Here is a 16,156-nt window from a genome sequence, read left to right on the forward strand (position 1 = left end):
GGTCATTGTAGAGGAGACTACGTTGGTCTCGCAGTCACTGCCTCAGGGATGGATGGTGACTATCGGAGGACTTCATAGACCACAAAGGAGATTACTATGCAAACAAGGATGTCGAGATGAGAGAGAATAGGAATTGAGGTTACGTTAGGTGTAGGTGGCTCAGTACGCATACAAGTGGGTTTTAACACATGGGATAAAGCTACTAGGTCTTGATAAACTCTAAATTCGCAACCTCATAAGTGAAGATATTTGAGTTTACTGGTATTGACCAACAAATCTTCTGCCTAAATATCCAAGTAAAATTGTTCCAGCATCTCATAACATGATTTTCTCATTTAACATCAACACTTTAATTAGAGCAATTTGTTCTACACCACGGAGTCTGAGGCACTGCACACTTAAAATTTCCCCATGTTGTGGAGTTTCTCAGCAGTGTCAGAACCAGTGTATGTGAGCAGAGTTGAGCGGTCAGAAATCCCGTTAATCGCTCAAGCACCATTTTAACCAACACCTATTTTTTCGGTGGGATCGATTAACCAAAATTGGAGGATCCTGCATCATTTATATCTCCAGTTCTATGAACATTTTGGCGTCACAGTCGATTACAACAGGGATGGACCAAGAGTTATACTGAAGAAAAATATAAATGCAACAATTTCATAGATTTTACTGAGTTACAGTTCATATAAGGAAATCTGTATTTTTTAAAAAATAAATTCATTAGGCCCTACCTACTTAATGGATTTCGCATGCCTGGGAATATAGATATGCATCTGTTGGTCACAAATACAGTTTAAAAAAAACTTTGCAGCCTCCTTGAATTGTGTACAGATCCTTGCGACATGGGGCCGTGCATTATCATACTGAAACATGAGGTGATGACGGCGGATGAATGGCATGACAATGGGCCTCAGCATCTCGTCACGGTATCTCTGTGCATTCAAATTGCTAACAATAAAATGCAATTGTGTTCATTGTCCGTAGCTTATGCCTGCCCATACCATAACCCCACTGCCACCATGTGGCACTTTGTTCACAACATTGACATCAGCAAACCACTCGCCCACACGACGCCATACATGTGGACTACAGTTGTGAGGCCGGTTGGACGTACTGTCAAATTCTCTAAAACAACTGAGGCGGCTTATGGTAGAGAAATGAACATTACATTTTCTGTAAACAGCTCTGGTAGACATTCCTGCAGTCAGCATGCCAATTGCACGCTCCCTCAACTTGAGACATCTGCGGTGTTGTGACAAAACAGCACATTTTAGAGTGGCCTTTTATTGTCCCCAGCACAAGGTGCACCTGTGTAATGATCATGCTGTGTAATCAGCTTCTTGATATGCCATACCTCTCAGGTGGATGGATTATCTTGGCAAAGGAGAAATGCTCACTAACAGGGATGTAAACAAATTTGTCCACTACATTTGAGAGAAATAAGCGTTTTGTTTGTATGGAACATTTCTGGGATCTTTTATTTCAGCTCATGAAACATGGGACCAACACTTGACATGTTGCGTTTATATTGTTCAGTGTAGTATGTTCGCCACTGCTCAACGAGGATAGCATATGCAGTGGCAAGCGTGTAGCTTGTTGTTGTCGGCCAATCACAAGTCACCAAAGCGCTAATACAGTCATAGAGCCTCCGTGTGGCAAAGTTAGGAGATTATCTAATCAATGGAAGATGGAATTGAAGGAATTGACAAGGGTCAACAGGTAGGCTGCTATTTAATAATCTGAATGGAGGTGTTATTTGTAACTGAAGGAAGTGCATGCAGACTCAATTAGCCTAGCTAACTGGCTAGCTAGCAATCTTAGCCAACTAGCTTCTCTCGGTTTGATGCAGTCAAGACAGGTACTACGTAATCATATTGGATGATAAATAACCTAGCTATGACAAGCTAGAAGTTAGTCTACTAGCGCAAGTCGGCTCGGTTGGTTGCTTCCTCTCCCTCCCTCCCTCCTTGGCCGTTCGGAACGGGTCTCTATTTAAAAAAATGTATTTGTCTGGGTGGGGAAGCCCCAGGTCCATTTTGGAACGGGTCCAACTTTTTAGACCTCTACTGTGACAATCCCTGTCACAACAGACAATGCCAGGAACATTGTGAATGGTGGACTGGATGGTGGACTTGGGCCACAAATAGGGTGCTTTTTGCGTATTTTGCCAAATAAACAACAAGTAACTACAGTAAATGTTGGAGTTTCATTTTTCCGCTGTACTGTAACTGAACCGTGACCCCAAACCCGCAATACGTACGGAACTGTGGGTTTGGTGAACCGTTACACCCCTACTGAATAGGTCAGGAGCCAGACGGGTAGCCTAAGAAGGAAGGAAAAGTAATTATTTAGGATATATTATTAGCCTATTATTTCAAGGCTCTAGCTTACAAATAAATACATTGTGAAGCATTTGCGAGTGCAACACACTAGGCTGGCAGGAACATTAAAACAAATAAGCCACTCCCAGAAATACCAATCTTAACTCCTGTCAATTTGGTGAACGCCTATGTTCTATCAGTGGGTAAAATAAAACGTTTCCCCATGATTTAACTTCTAAGTGGTGTCTGTGAAAATCAGGAAATTGTGTAGGAACGCGTCATAGCTACATAATTATCGTCACTGACGATAGGTAATCACATTTTAATAACGCTTTTACAACAATGACCTGCACTCCAGATCGACAAATCAACCAATAGATGGTATGGGCATACTTGTCTAGAACACATCCATCCGTTTTATATTGTCATGACAACGTGTATATATATATTGCTTAGATGTGCTCAACCTAAACAGTGTACTAAATTATTCAACTCCGTTTCTCCTTCAAGTACGATGTCGCAATGTGTGTCTGTGGGAAACAGATATTACTGAAAATAGGAGATGGGAATCCCATTGGGCAATGAATGGAGAAACTCCCCACCCAACTGACTGCGAACTCATTGCATTCACATTGTCATGCTGCGTCACGCTGTTGCTAAACTAATCGTCACGTTATCCCTTCTCAAAGTCAGGGTATGATTCAAGAAACCTGCCTAATTTCCTCTAGTACGCAATGTCCCAATTCCAAAGCTATGCAATATTACAGAGAACAAGTTAATTATCTCACATCTTGGAAAATATTTGCAATGTTGTTCTAATTGTTAATGACATTCATGCTAACATTCAGTTTTTGAGCTAGCGCCCAATTAATTCCCATTCACTCCTTGAAGGAGAGCACTCCTTGTCCCAGAATAGCCCACAATGCAGCGCGTGGCCCATTGACGACGCATGGGCAACGTACGCAACGTACATAATACGATTCTAATGGAGTTTCCCATCTCCTCAAAAGTATCTCTGTGGGAAATAAATGTACACTGGTCTCACTCTGGGCAGAGACGAACTGAAAGTTGAACTCTGTGAAATAGACTCCTAAATTGATAGTGCAGTTTGTTCACATGCAGATATTGACTTTGGTATTGTTGTGTGTACCTATGTTTTCTAGCTAGCTACCTAGCATTGCATTGTGGGTTTTGTAGTAGACTTGAGCTGCAACAGATTTCCCAAAACGTTTCTACCAACCTTGTTATAACAACAAAATGAAAGATTTGTTAACAATTTTTTTCTTCTTCACGTATTTAACACTGTTAATCATAGGAATTTGTGGTTTGGGGTGGATTATCCCTTTTAAGTGCTCAGCATTTAATCAACATTTTGTTGTATTAAATCATTATAGTCTATAAATTGCACATATAGGCTGTGACTTACTTAGAACCAAATACAAATTTAATGAAACAAAAGCCTTATTAGTGCCTTTTTGAATTCACTTTAAGAAACACTAGTCTGGCCAGAGTCTGTCTTCAGGCTCATGCGATGGTGCCTGGAGAGCAGGCCAGCAGCGGAGTATACCCTCTCCGTTCTTGCAGAGCCGCTGGGGATGCTAAACACCCTTCGGGCCACTCTTGCCAGGCTGGGTAGGGATGCAGTTGTTGTTTTAGTTTTTCTCTATAGGTAGGCCTAAACGTTTTTATGCAAAATAACCATATCAAAACAGAAAGCTCCTTGAAAGAGCTAATATGTCAGTCCTATTGGGCCAAAATCAATGATAGCCGATTGTATAGATAATGGAACGGAACTTTTAAGAGATCAGATTTTTATATATATATACACACACACACACACACACACACACACACACACACACACACACACACAGAGTCAAAAGTTTGGACACCTATTAATTCAAGGGTTTTTCTTTATTTTTACTTTTCTACATTGTAGAATAATAATGAAGACATCAAAACTATGAAATAACACATATGGAATCATGTAGTAACCAAAAAAGTGTTAAACAAATAAATTAATAAAACATATATTTGAGATTCTTCAAATAGCCACCCTTTGCCTTGATGACAGCTTTGCACACTCTTGGCATTCTCTTAACCAGCTTCACCTGGAATGCTTTTCCAACAGTCTTGAAGGTGTACCCACATATGCTTATCACTGGTTGGCTGCTTTTCCTTCACTCTGCGGTCCAACTCATCCCAAACCATCTCAATTGGGTTGAGGTCGGGGGCTTGTGGAGGCCAGGTCATCTGATGTAATACTCCATCACTCTCCTTCTTGGTAAAATAGCCCTTACACATCCAGGAGGTGTGTTGGGTCATTGTCCTGTTGAAAAACAAATGATAGTCCCACTAAGCCCAAACCAGATGGGATGGCGTACCGCTGCAGAATGCTGTGGTAGCCATGCTGGTTGAGTGTGCCTTGAATTGTAAATAAATCACAGACTGTGTCACCAGCAAAGCACCCCCACACCATAACACCACCTCCTCCATGCTTTACGGTGGGAACTACACATGCGGAGATCATCCGTTCACCCACACCGCGTCTCACAAAGACACAGCGGTTGTAACCAAGAATCTCAAATTTGGACTCCATACCAAAGGACACATTTCCAGCGGTCTAATGTCCATTGCTTGTGTTTCTTGGCCCAAGCAGGTCTCTTCTTCTTATTGGTGTCCTTTAGTAGTGGTTTCTTTGCAGCAATTCGACCATGAAGGCCTGATTCACACAGTCCCCTCTGAACAGTTGATGTTGAGATGTCTGTTACTTGAACTCTGTGAAGCATTTATTTGGGCTGCAATTTCTGAGGCTGGTAACTCTAATGAACTTATCCTCTGCAGCAAAGGTAACTCTGGGTCTTCTATTCCTGTGGCGGTCCTCATGAGAGCCAGTTTCATCATAGATGGTTTTTGCTACTGCACTTGAAGAAACGTTCAAATTTTCCAGGTTACTACCTCATGACGCTGGTTGAGAGAATGCCAAGAGTGTGCAAAGCTGTCATCAAGGCAAAGGGTGGGTGTTTAGAAATTTAAAATATATTTGTATTTGTTGAACACTTATTTGGTTACTACATGATTCCATATGTGTTATTTGATAGTTTTGATGTCTTCACTATTCTACAATGTAGAAAATAGTAAAAATAAAGAAAAACCCTTGAGTGAGTAGGTGTGTCCAAGCTTTTGACATGTACTGTATTTTATATATATATATATTTATAGTTATAGTTAGTCAGAAGTTTACATACTCTTAGGTTGGAGTTATTAAAACTTGTTTTTCAACCATGCCAAAACTAAAGTTTGTTAACAAGAAATTTGTGGAAAGTCTGTTAGGACATCTACTTTGTGCATGACACAAGTAATTTTTCCAACAATTGTTTACAGACAGATTATTTAACTTATAATTCACTGTTTCACAATTCCAGTGGGTCAGAAGTTTACATACACTAAGTTGACTGTGCCTTTTAAACAGCTTTTTTCATGGCTTTAGAAGCTTCTGATATGCTAATTGACATCATTTCAGGCAATTGGAGGTGTACCTGTGGATGTATTTCAAGGCCTACCTTCAAACTCAGTGCCTCTTTGCTTGACATGGGAAAATCAAAAGAAATCAGCCAAGACCTCAGAAAAAAAATTGTAGACCTCCACACGTCTGGTTCATCATTGGGAGCAATTTCCAAACGCCTGAAGGTACCACGTTCATCTGTACAAACAATAGTACGCAAGTATAAACACCATGGGACCACGCAGCCGTCATACCGCTCAGGAAGGAGACGCGTTCTGTCTCCTAGAGATGAACGTACTTTGGTGCGAAAAGTGCAAAAATCAATCCCAGAACAACAGCAAAGGACCTTGTGAAGATGCTGGAGGAAACGGGTACAAAAGTATCTATATCCACAGTAAAACGAGTCCTATATCGACATAACCTGAAAGGCCGCTCAGCAAGGATGAAGCCACTGCTCCAAAACCACTATTAAGAAAGCCAGACTACGGTTTGCAACTGCACATGGGGACAAAGATCGTACTTTTTGGAGAAATGTCCTCTGGTCTGATGAAACAAAAATAGAACTGTTTGGCCATAATGACTATCGTTATGTTTGGTGGAAAAAGGGGGTTGCTTGCACGCCGAAGAACAACATCCCAATCGTGAAGCACGGGGGTGGCAGCATCATGCTGTGGGGGTGCTTTGCTGCAGGAGGGCCTGGTGCACTTCACAAAATAGATGGCATCATGAGGAAGGAAAATTATGTGGATATATTGAAGCAATGTCTCAAGACATCAGTCAGGAAGTTAAAGCTTTGTCGTAAATGGGTCTTCCAAATGGACAATGACCCCAAGCATACTTCCAAAGTTGTGGCAAAATGGCTTAAGGACAACAAAGTCAAGGTATTGGAGTGGTCATCACAAAGCCCTGACCTCAATCCTATAGAAAATGTGTGGGCAGAACTGAAAAAGAGTGTGCGAACAAGGAGGCCTACAAACCTGACTCAGTTACACCAGCTCTGTCAGGAGGAATGTGCAAAAATTCACCCAACTTATTGTGGAAAGCTTGTGGAAGGCTACCCGAAACGTTTGACCGAAGTTAAACAATTTAAAGGCAACGCTACCAAATAGTAATTGAGTGTATGTAAACTTCTGACCCACTGGGAATGTGATGAAATAAATAAAAGCTGAAATAAATCATTCTCTACTATGATTCTGACATTTCATGTTCTTAAAATAAAGTGGTGATTATAACTGACCTAAAACAGGGAATTTTTACTAGGATTAAATGTCAGGAATTGTGAAAAACTGAGTTTAAATGTATTTGGCTAAGGTGTATGTGAACTTCCGACTTCAATTGTATATACTTTGCTACAATGACACACTCCTTTATGTTATGTGCACGTAGTACACCATCATGCTTTCGGGATATGTGTCTTCTCAGATTCCACAATGATTCTTTAGTTGTGGACACTACATCACCACACTCCCTCTCATGCTCTTGGTCCTCTTCATCTTTCTAAGTCACCTTGATGTGCTCCTGTGTGTTATCAGTTTTTTATAGAAAATATTTAACAAACTACATGACAATAGTTAAAGCAAGGGGCTATAGCAGCACACAAGTAGCCTACAAAAAAGCATGCTGGGCCGGGCATGCCCTGAGCTCATTAAATGAGCGGTATTGGAGTGAAATTGGAGCGGGTGAGAAGGCCGATGCTCCAGCCTTTGGGAAACTCGCTCCGATCTCCAGTCAAATTGGGCTTGCTCCGCTCACATACTCTGGTCTGAACTCTAGAGCGACACTGATTCAAACTGGCTTTTATCCTGCCATTGAGACCCTAGCTGCGTGTTACTGCCGAGGTAACAGTGTGTGCTGCATGCACAACTGGGAACTTCCTGTTGCTATAGCAACTCCTAAATCCCAGATGGGGCACATAAAGTTTGGTTTAGACGTGTTCCTCAGGAAAGTCTTGTGCTCTCGGCAGTGCTCTACACAGTGGAACAAATGAATGCTTCTGTTCCAACACTTGTGGCTTTTTGCTCTTCTCCGTATCCATTTAACAGCCAAACTTGTTGTTTGATCTCCAATAAAGGAATCCGTACTTGATGTGCTTCGATACACTAATTGTAAGTCGCTCTGGATAAGAGTGTCCGCTAAATGACCAAAAAAAAGACAGTCGCCGAAGGCTTCAGAGGAAAGAGAAAATGTACGTCTAGTGCCATGAGACCCGGGGACATGAACCCCTTTGTCTGTGGTCTTTTCATCCTTTGGGGCATCTGGACATTCCTCTTAGTTTAATCCTGCGGTGACCCTCCCAGTGATGGGGCTGTGGCTTCCCGACAGACACCCTCTTATCCCTCCCGCCTCCTCCCCTCTGCACGACACACAGCTTTGATCTCTCTTGGGGCACGCACCCCTTCGTAGGGCACACTTTGGGGATACCGACTCTTCTTCAGAGTGCCCCTCCCTAAAAAATGCAGAGCCCCCTTGCGCCATTCTCTGCTGTACAACTGTACCATGTTGGACACATGGCTGTTAACTCCCACTATCGTGTTTACTGTAGATCCATCTGTTTCACTGTACATTGACATGAGTTTAGTCTTTCCATCTGTCACCCAATGTTTCAAGTTTATTAGTCGTATGTACAGGATACACATGGTATACATCGTCCAACAAAATACTTACTTGCAGGTTCCTTCTCGACAATGCAACAACAATAAGAAATAATACAAGATAAGAATACGAACAAAGTAAATGGCAGTAGAATAGAAAAATACTTATTTGCATAAGTATAATTTAATATAAGTATAATGTGTGATGTTAGCACTAATACTGGGATAAAGATTTGGCCAAAAGGTAGTTTAGGGCAGCGCATGCTTATGCCATTAAATCAAATCAAATTATATTGGCCACATGCGCCGAATACAACAGGTGTAGACATTACAGTGAAATGCTTACTTACAGCCCTTAACCAACAGTGCATTTATTTTTTAAATAAAAAAGTAAAATAAAACAACAAAAAAGTGTTGAGAAAAAAAGAGCAGAAGTAAAGTAACAGTAGGGAGGCTATATACAGGGGGGGTACCGGTGCAGAGTCAATGTGCGGGGGCACCGGCTAGTTGAAGTAATATGTACATGTGGGTAGAGTTAAAGTGACTATGCATAAATAATTAACAGAGTAGCAGCAGCGTAAAAAGATTGGGTGGGGGGGGCCGTGCAAATAGTCCGGGTAGCCATCATTAGCTGTTCAAGAGTCTTATGGCTTGGGGGTAGAAGCTGTTGAGAAGTCTTTTGGACCTAGACTTGGCACTCCGGTACCACTTGCCGTGCGGTAGCAGAGAGAACAGTCTATGACTAGGGTGGCTGGAGTCTTTGACAATTTTGAGGACCTTCCTCTGACACCGCCTGGTATAGAGGTCCTGGATTGCAGGACTGAGCACGCACCCTTGAGGGGCCCCCGTGTTGAGGATCAGTGTGGCAGATGTGTTGTTACCTACCCTTACCACCTGGGGGGCGGCCCGTCAGGAAGTCCAGGATCCAGTTGCAGAGGGAGGTGTTTAGTCCCATGATCCTTAGCTTAGTGAGGAGCTTTGAGGGCACTATGGTGTTGAATGCTGAGCTGTAGTCAATGAATAGCATTCTCACGTAGGTGTTCCTCTTGTCCAGGTGGGAAAGGGCAGTGTGGAGTGCAATAGAGATTGCATCATCTGTGGATCTGTTGGGGCGGTATGCAAATTGGAGTGGGTCTAGGGTTTCTGGGATAATGGTGTTGATGTGAGCCATGACCAGCCTTTCAAAGCACTTCATGGCTACAGACGTCAGTGCTATGGGTCGGTAGTCATTTAGGCAGGTTATCTTAGTGTCCTTGGGCACGGGGACTATGGTGGTCTGCTTGAAACATGTTGGTATTATGTCTGGCCCTGCGGCCTTGTGAATGTTGACCTGCTTAAAAGTCTTACTCACATTGGCTACGGAGAGCGTGATCACATAGTCATCCGGAACAGCTGGTGCTCTCATGCATGCTTCAGTGTTGCTTGCCTCGAAACGAGCATAGAAGTGGTTTAGCTCGTCTGGTAGGCTTGTGCCACTGGGTAGCTCGCGGCTGTGCTTCCCTTTGTAGTCTGTAATAGTTTTCAAGCCCTGCCACATCCGACGAGCATCAGAGCCGGTGTAGTACGATTCAATCTTAGTCCTGTATTGACTCTTTGCCTGTTTGATGGTTCGTCAGAGGGCATAGCAGGATTTTTTATAAGCGTCCGGGTTAGAGTCCCGCTCCTTGAAAGCGGCAGCTCTACCCTTTAGCTCAGTGCGGATGTTGCCTGTAATCCATGGCTTCTGGTTGGGGTATGTACGTACGGTCACTGTGGGGACAACATCATCAATGCACTTGTTGATGAAGCCAGTGACTGATGTGGTGTACTCCTCAATGCTATCTGAAGAATCCCGGAACATGTTCGTCTGTGCTAGCAAAACAGTCCTGTAGCTTAGCATCTGCATCATCTGACCACTTTTTTATTAACCGAGTCACTGGTGCTTCCTGCTTTAGTTTTTGTTTATAAGCAGGAATCAGGAGGATAGAGTTATGGTCAGATTTGCCAAATGGAGAGCGAGGGAGAGCTTTGTATGTGTCTCTGTGTGTGGAGTAAAGGTGGACTAGAGTTTTTTTCTCCTCTGGTTTGCACATTTAACAAGCTGGTAGACATTAGGTAGAACGGATTTAAGTTTCCCTGCATTAAAGTCCCGACCACTAGGAGCGCTGCATCTGGATGAGCGTTTTCCTGTTGATTTATGGCCTTATACAGCTCATTCAGTGCAATCTTAATGCCAGCATTTGTTTGTGGTGGGAAATAGACAGCTATGAAAAATATAGATGAAAAGTCTCTTGGTAAATAGTGTGGTCTACAGCTTATCATAAGATACTCTACCTCAGGCGAGCAAAACCTCGAGACTTCCTAAGTATTTGATTTTGTGCACCAGCTGTTGTTTACAAATATACACAGACCGCCACCCCTTGTCTTACCGGAGTCAGCCGTTCTAGCTTGCCGATGTAGCGTATAGCCCGCTAGCTGTATGTTGTCCATGTCGTCGTTCAGCCACGACTCGGTGAAACATAAGATATTACCTTAGAGGACCAGGTTGATTCTTGTACTGTAAGTCTCTGTTCTGCTGAGAATAGGCCTACCTCTTGTCTACACTCTGGAATGGTGTGTAAAACTGGATCGTTTGAGGACCGGCTCCTCAGAGCTCTTTAAACTCCAGTCATTTAGGTTTAGATGGGAGCCAAACCACAGTGGTTAGCATGTTAAATCTTGTAGTTAGCTATCTACTGCCGCACAGAGCTGGTTTGAGACTGTTAAACTATAGCTTTGGATTGAAGTGTCCCCTGAGGAGACAGGAGAGGACACGACTGGCGGGGAGAGGGAGAGCAAGCACTTGGTCCCTGAACGCAAGTGTCCATTAACATCCCCTCTCTTGGCACATACACAGCAGGGGTGGGGTCTGCCTCCTTCGTTCACTCTATCCCTCCTCCCTCCCCGTTATCTCTCTCTCAGCCACGTTTGGCTCCCTCTCCTCACCCTTATTCTTCTCTCTGGCTCTGTCTGTCCCCCTGAGTTTGGTGCTGAGTGCGGTAATAACCGCAGCGTTTAGAGCAGGAAGCTGATCAGCTGGAATAGAGCACAGGAAGGTGACAGGAAAGGACAGTCTGAGTTGGCCATCAGAGGGGGAGAGATCACGGTAAGGCGCTGCTTAGTGCTCACACCCACACCCAGCCCTGCACCACAACTGTGCACTGGCTTACTGTACTGAGGCTACTTCTCTGAGGCTCACGCGGCTGGCTAATAGTCAATGCACTTCATCTACCGTTCACTTTCATAGAATGACAGGTCAGCTGATTTGAGTTTAGCGGGACACAAAGAGTGCTCAGGATGCAGCCATTCCAGGAACTTGTGGTTCAAGATTGAGTAGATATGGGGATAAACCGAATATTCTTCTTTTGGAATTTGGGAACAAAATACTGGCAATTTGACTTTAGCTAGTCAATGTCCCGCTGTTAATCAGTTGGACTAATCATTGAGGGGCGTTGTCTTGGTTGTTGTTGCAGTGACATCCTTGTTTTCCCAAGCACAACATTGTCATGCCTTGTGTGTGATTATAAGACGTGAGTATTCATTATGCATGTGTGCTCTGTTGGTGACATTGTGTGTGTGTGTGCGTGCAGACAAAATTCCACATGTGGTATTGTCACAAAGCGTGGAGATACAAGGGCGTTTCTTTCAATGGCTTGATACACAGAAACGCAACACCGTGCTACAATAAAACAGCTAACCTGTGTCTAAAGATGAAACAGAATGGCAGCTCTGCAGCAATGGAAGGAGCCATGGCAGCCTTTTCATAGTATTCTCCTGCCACTGTTGGGGGATGTGTGTGTTGTTTTTATTGGAGGGTAGTGTCGTGGGATAAGGGGGAAATGAAAGCCTGCTTGTCGCAGATCCTTTTGAAGCTGCAGCAATCCCTGTACGGTATGCCTCGTGGGGCGCAGACACTAAGCAAAACAATCCCCAGCCAGCCACACAGCACAGCAGCACACTTAGCTGCAGACTCTGCTCTCTGCACTACCTATGGTTCACATTAAGAGGAAGAGACACTATTGAACAGTACAATAACAACAAACACACCGCAGCCAATTGGGAATGACCAGAGTCATACAGTATTAAAATAAATCTCGACCGCTGTGATGGAAACAGGAAGTTCCTGTACAATTGTATAAATGCCGACAGATAATTTGTTTGTCCGACGTGGGATCTTTTTGTGTCGGTAAAATGTATTATGTGAGAAATCACAGTGCAAACTGTTTATGCGCAAATATTGATATAATAACCAATGATATGGTGTTAGGTCCTCCCACTATAACTCGGGAAACTATGCAGTTTATTAGGCTACAAATTAAATAAGTTATGATGAACTTCACAGGGTGGTGAAAGTGCACCGTGAGTAAGCTTGATGCTCCTTTCCAGTAAATACACATTCGGTGTATACTCTAATTGTCAAAATGTGCCTAATTAGTGTAATGAGGCGATATGCTGATGTGGTGTAGGGAGGTGAAGGGTTTGATACGACTGGAGATAAGCCAAGTCCCTCATCACTCAACACCTCCATGTAGCCTACACTTGAGCTGGATGTGTACAGCCAACACACACACACGCTTAAAATACCTCTGACTGTCACACCCACAGTTCTCCTAGCGTAACTGATGATTATATAGACAACATAAACCGAGACGCATGTTTTTACAAGCATAAACAATTAGGCTAACCATAACCCACCTCCAGGACCAGTGTGTATTTATGTATGTGTTGAGGCAATCTATGACTTCCGGTCTATTGTGTCTACTGGCTTATGTCTGTGATGATATTCGCTTCTTAAAGAAAATATCTGATGGCATGAGGTTAGAGCATGTCAGTCACGTCTCTCTATAGAGACACAATTTTGTTTTTTGCAGACAAGGATTGATTGGTTCTGATAGGCTGTGTTGTTTTACAAACTCCCATAATGTGCAAGCGTTTGCAGATTTGTGATTTTGCCTGCACTCTGCTGGGTTGGCCAGGCCATGATACCACTGAATGGCTGAGATAGTCGCTCCCCTGTTGCAAGGTTGGTAGAAATATGCTCTGGATTTCACTGTTGAGTTTTGAACCTGCAGGCTATAGTATTCAACATGGTATTCTATTTCATTTAATCTCTGTTGTGATTTCATATACCAGACTGAGCCTGCCCTATATTCAAGGGGCATTATTCAGTGTATTGATGTTTAAGTTCAAAATAGCATTTTCTTGATTAGATTAGGCCTAGATGTCACCTATTTCTTTAGAATAGATTGTGTGATTTATAGGTCGAATTTCAACCATTTGAGGTGTAGCCTAGGCCTACACAGCACGTCTTCATTTGTGATTTTGTACATGTGTCCTGAATGTAGCCCACACATCAGTGAGGAAGCAGTGTCCGTTATAATGCCATTCGTTGGGTTAAGTTGCTCACTGTTTTTGATGCGTGTCATCTACACAGTTTACTTTTTGGGCTCTGTCATTTTATTTGTTGCAACTTGATTAAGATGAATCTGAACTGAAGAAGCCCGGAATGTGTCCTCCTAGCCTGTTCTTTCGGTTACATTTGGCTACCGAAGTGTCCCTCACCCCTGTTAGTTCTTGATAGGATAATACTAGAATGTCCTTTTCTTGGTTACATTTTCAACCGTTCCCTGAGTCTTCTCAGTTGCTGCCTTCCTTAATTCCTCTGTCAACGTGTGTCACATGACCTGCTGTAAAATGTGCGGAACCCAAAAAATGACCATAAAATTGTTTTTTTCCTCCCTCAACCCAGTGGCCAGTCATGCGCGAGCGACCATTTTCTATTTATAAATCCCCCTGCATGCTGCCTAGTTCTGAATATTGTTCCATGAAGTGCGTGTGCTCCTCTCTCATTGATTGTGACAAAAGTAACTGCAGTGAACCATAGAATGCCAGGTACATTTAATTGATCAATTCTGACTTGATTCTAGAGGTAGCCAGCTAAGGTTAATCTCTTTTACAAAACAGATTTTCAATACAATCACATTTGTTTTCAGGAGAAAGGAAATAAATGGATTTAGTCAGGGTAGATAATTTGATTAAGTGAATTTGTCTCTATAGAGACTGGCTGAGTCATTGCTCTACCCTGCAGCACTTTGTCCATTTCATTTCACAGAGGGTATGTCCTCCTCTCTGGAACATGACACTTCCAACATGGATTCACATTCTCCAAGAAACTCAACACCATTATCCAGATACTCGGCTCTAATATCATTCCATGATTTTCTGTGAAACTGAGAGAGATGGGCGTGGCAAACCTGAATCTCTTACCTTTTGAGTCCTGTTGTCATGGTGAATAAGTGTAAGTGCGTTGTGCGGAGCCGCTCCCTTGTCACTGATATTTGGGTTGAAGCCTGGTTCTGCCTGGGGCCACTGCTCCTCTCTGGTGGGGGATGCAGTTAAGTTAGCTCCTTAGCAACCAGCCATTGATGGCCACTGCACATCCCTTATCTACATGCCATTTTAGTAAGCTCCAATTATATCATGTCAGCGAAATCTGCCAAAATGAATCATGGCTGACAAAAATACAGCTGGTATTATTGCGTCATCTTTGTTTTTCCAGTTGTGTTGCATGAGAAAGAAAATAACAGTGTAGACTAGAATTGATATACACTTTGACCTACCTGCAACATGACGACAACGACACCCATTTACTAATAGACTAGTATCATATGTACTCACATCACTAGCTATGTTATCTTCTCCTGGTTTAACTCTATTCCCTATCTCTCTTTCTCTGTGTGCAGTGTGACTGGGGACCATGACGACAGAGGTGGGATCTGAGACGGAGGTGAAAAAAGAGCCGGAGAAGGCGGAGGAGCAGCCTTCAGCACCTGAACCAGAACCACCAGCCACCACCCAGACAGACGAGGCCGCCGAGCAGTCCGCCAACGAAAGCCCCGCTCTGGCAACAGACTCAGCAGAAGCCCCTGCAGAGGCCAAGGAGAACCAGGAAGAGGCCCAGCCTGCCGACAACGCCACAGCACAGGAGGGAGAGGACTCCCCAGCCTCACCACCAGCTTCAGAGAAGAAAGGCATCTCCAGGTTCCTCCCTCCATGGCTTAAGAGGCAGAAGTCTCAAAGCACGGTGGGACCCAAAGAGAGCCAGGCGACGCCCAAGGAAGAGGGAGGTGTGGTCCCGGTGAAGGAGGAGGTTGAGAAGGCGGAACAGGCCGAGGCAGAGCAGACATCATCGCCCACAGCAGCTGAACCACAGGTTGAAGAAGAGAAAGTGAACGGAGAGGCGGAGCCAGAACAGAAAGAGGAAGTGAATTCAGAGGAAAAAGAAGAGGAGAATCATTCCACTGGCAGTGCAGAAACTCAGGTATACTAGCCTATATTGGCCATATAAATACTCTACACACACACCCCTAACTGTCTCTCCATTATCTTTGCAGTTGTTTTTCAATTCAACTATTGAATTGAGAACCCAGATTACTATGTTTACTGTAGCTTTACTTATCAAGATGGTCTGCTTCTTTGCTGGCTTGCTGACAGTAGCTATTAGGCTGCAGGATAACATCTCCTCGTTGTGCTTGTCGATATTCCAGCCAAACCCCAGCCCTTTTCCATGTTTCAATTTTTATCCACCCAATGACATCATCTGCAGTGATCAGGCCAATGGAAAACATGAGTTCTGCTGGTTAAAAGTGGTGTGTACTGCGATAAAAGTTATACTCATATGGTTCTCGCAGAGCTGTGCTGACAATCTATGGCACTAAGCA

At 43.5% G+C, this 16,156-nt stretch overlaps 1 protein-coding gene across 12 annotated transcripts in view; it reads left to right on the forward strand.

Moving 5' to 3' along the window:
- LOC121552329 (protein 4.1) overlaps positions 1-16,156 on the forward strand; it is an 85,627-nt gene that overhangs the window by 19,621 nt on the left and 49,850 nt on the right. For 9 of the 12 annotated variants that reach the window (XM_041865149.2, XM_041865158.2, XM_041865161.2 and 6 more), the window contains exon 2: positions 15,179-15,756. In XM_041865149.2, coding sequence (XP_041721083.2) covers positions 15,193-15,756 — 564 coding nt within the window. In that variant the 5' untranslated portion in view covers positions 15,179-15,192. Of the gene's footprint in view, positions 1-1,615; positions 1,720-11,357; positions 11,542-11,877; positions 11,966-15,178; positions 15,757-16,156 lie in introns of those variants that run through there. The other 3 variants (XM_041865152.2, XM_041865151.2, XM_041865153.2) reach the window with 3 other exon arrangements.

This window comes from Coregonus clupeaformis, chromosome 36 (assembly GCF_020615455.1).
Source record: "Coregonus clupeaformis isolate EN_2021a chromosome 36, ASM2061545v1, whole genome shotgun sequence".
NCBI classification, from domain to species: domain Eukaryota; kingdom Metazoa; phylum Chordata; class Actinopteri; order Salmoniformes; family Salmonidae; genus Coregonus; species Coregonus clupeaformis.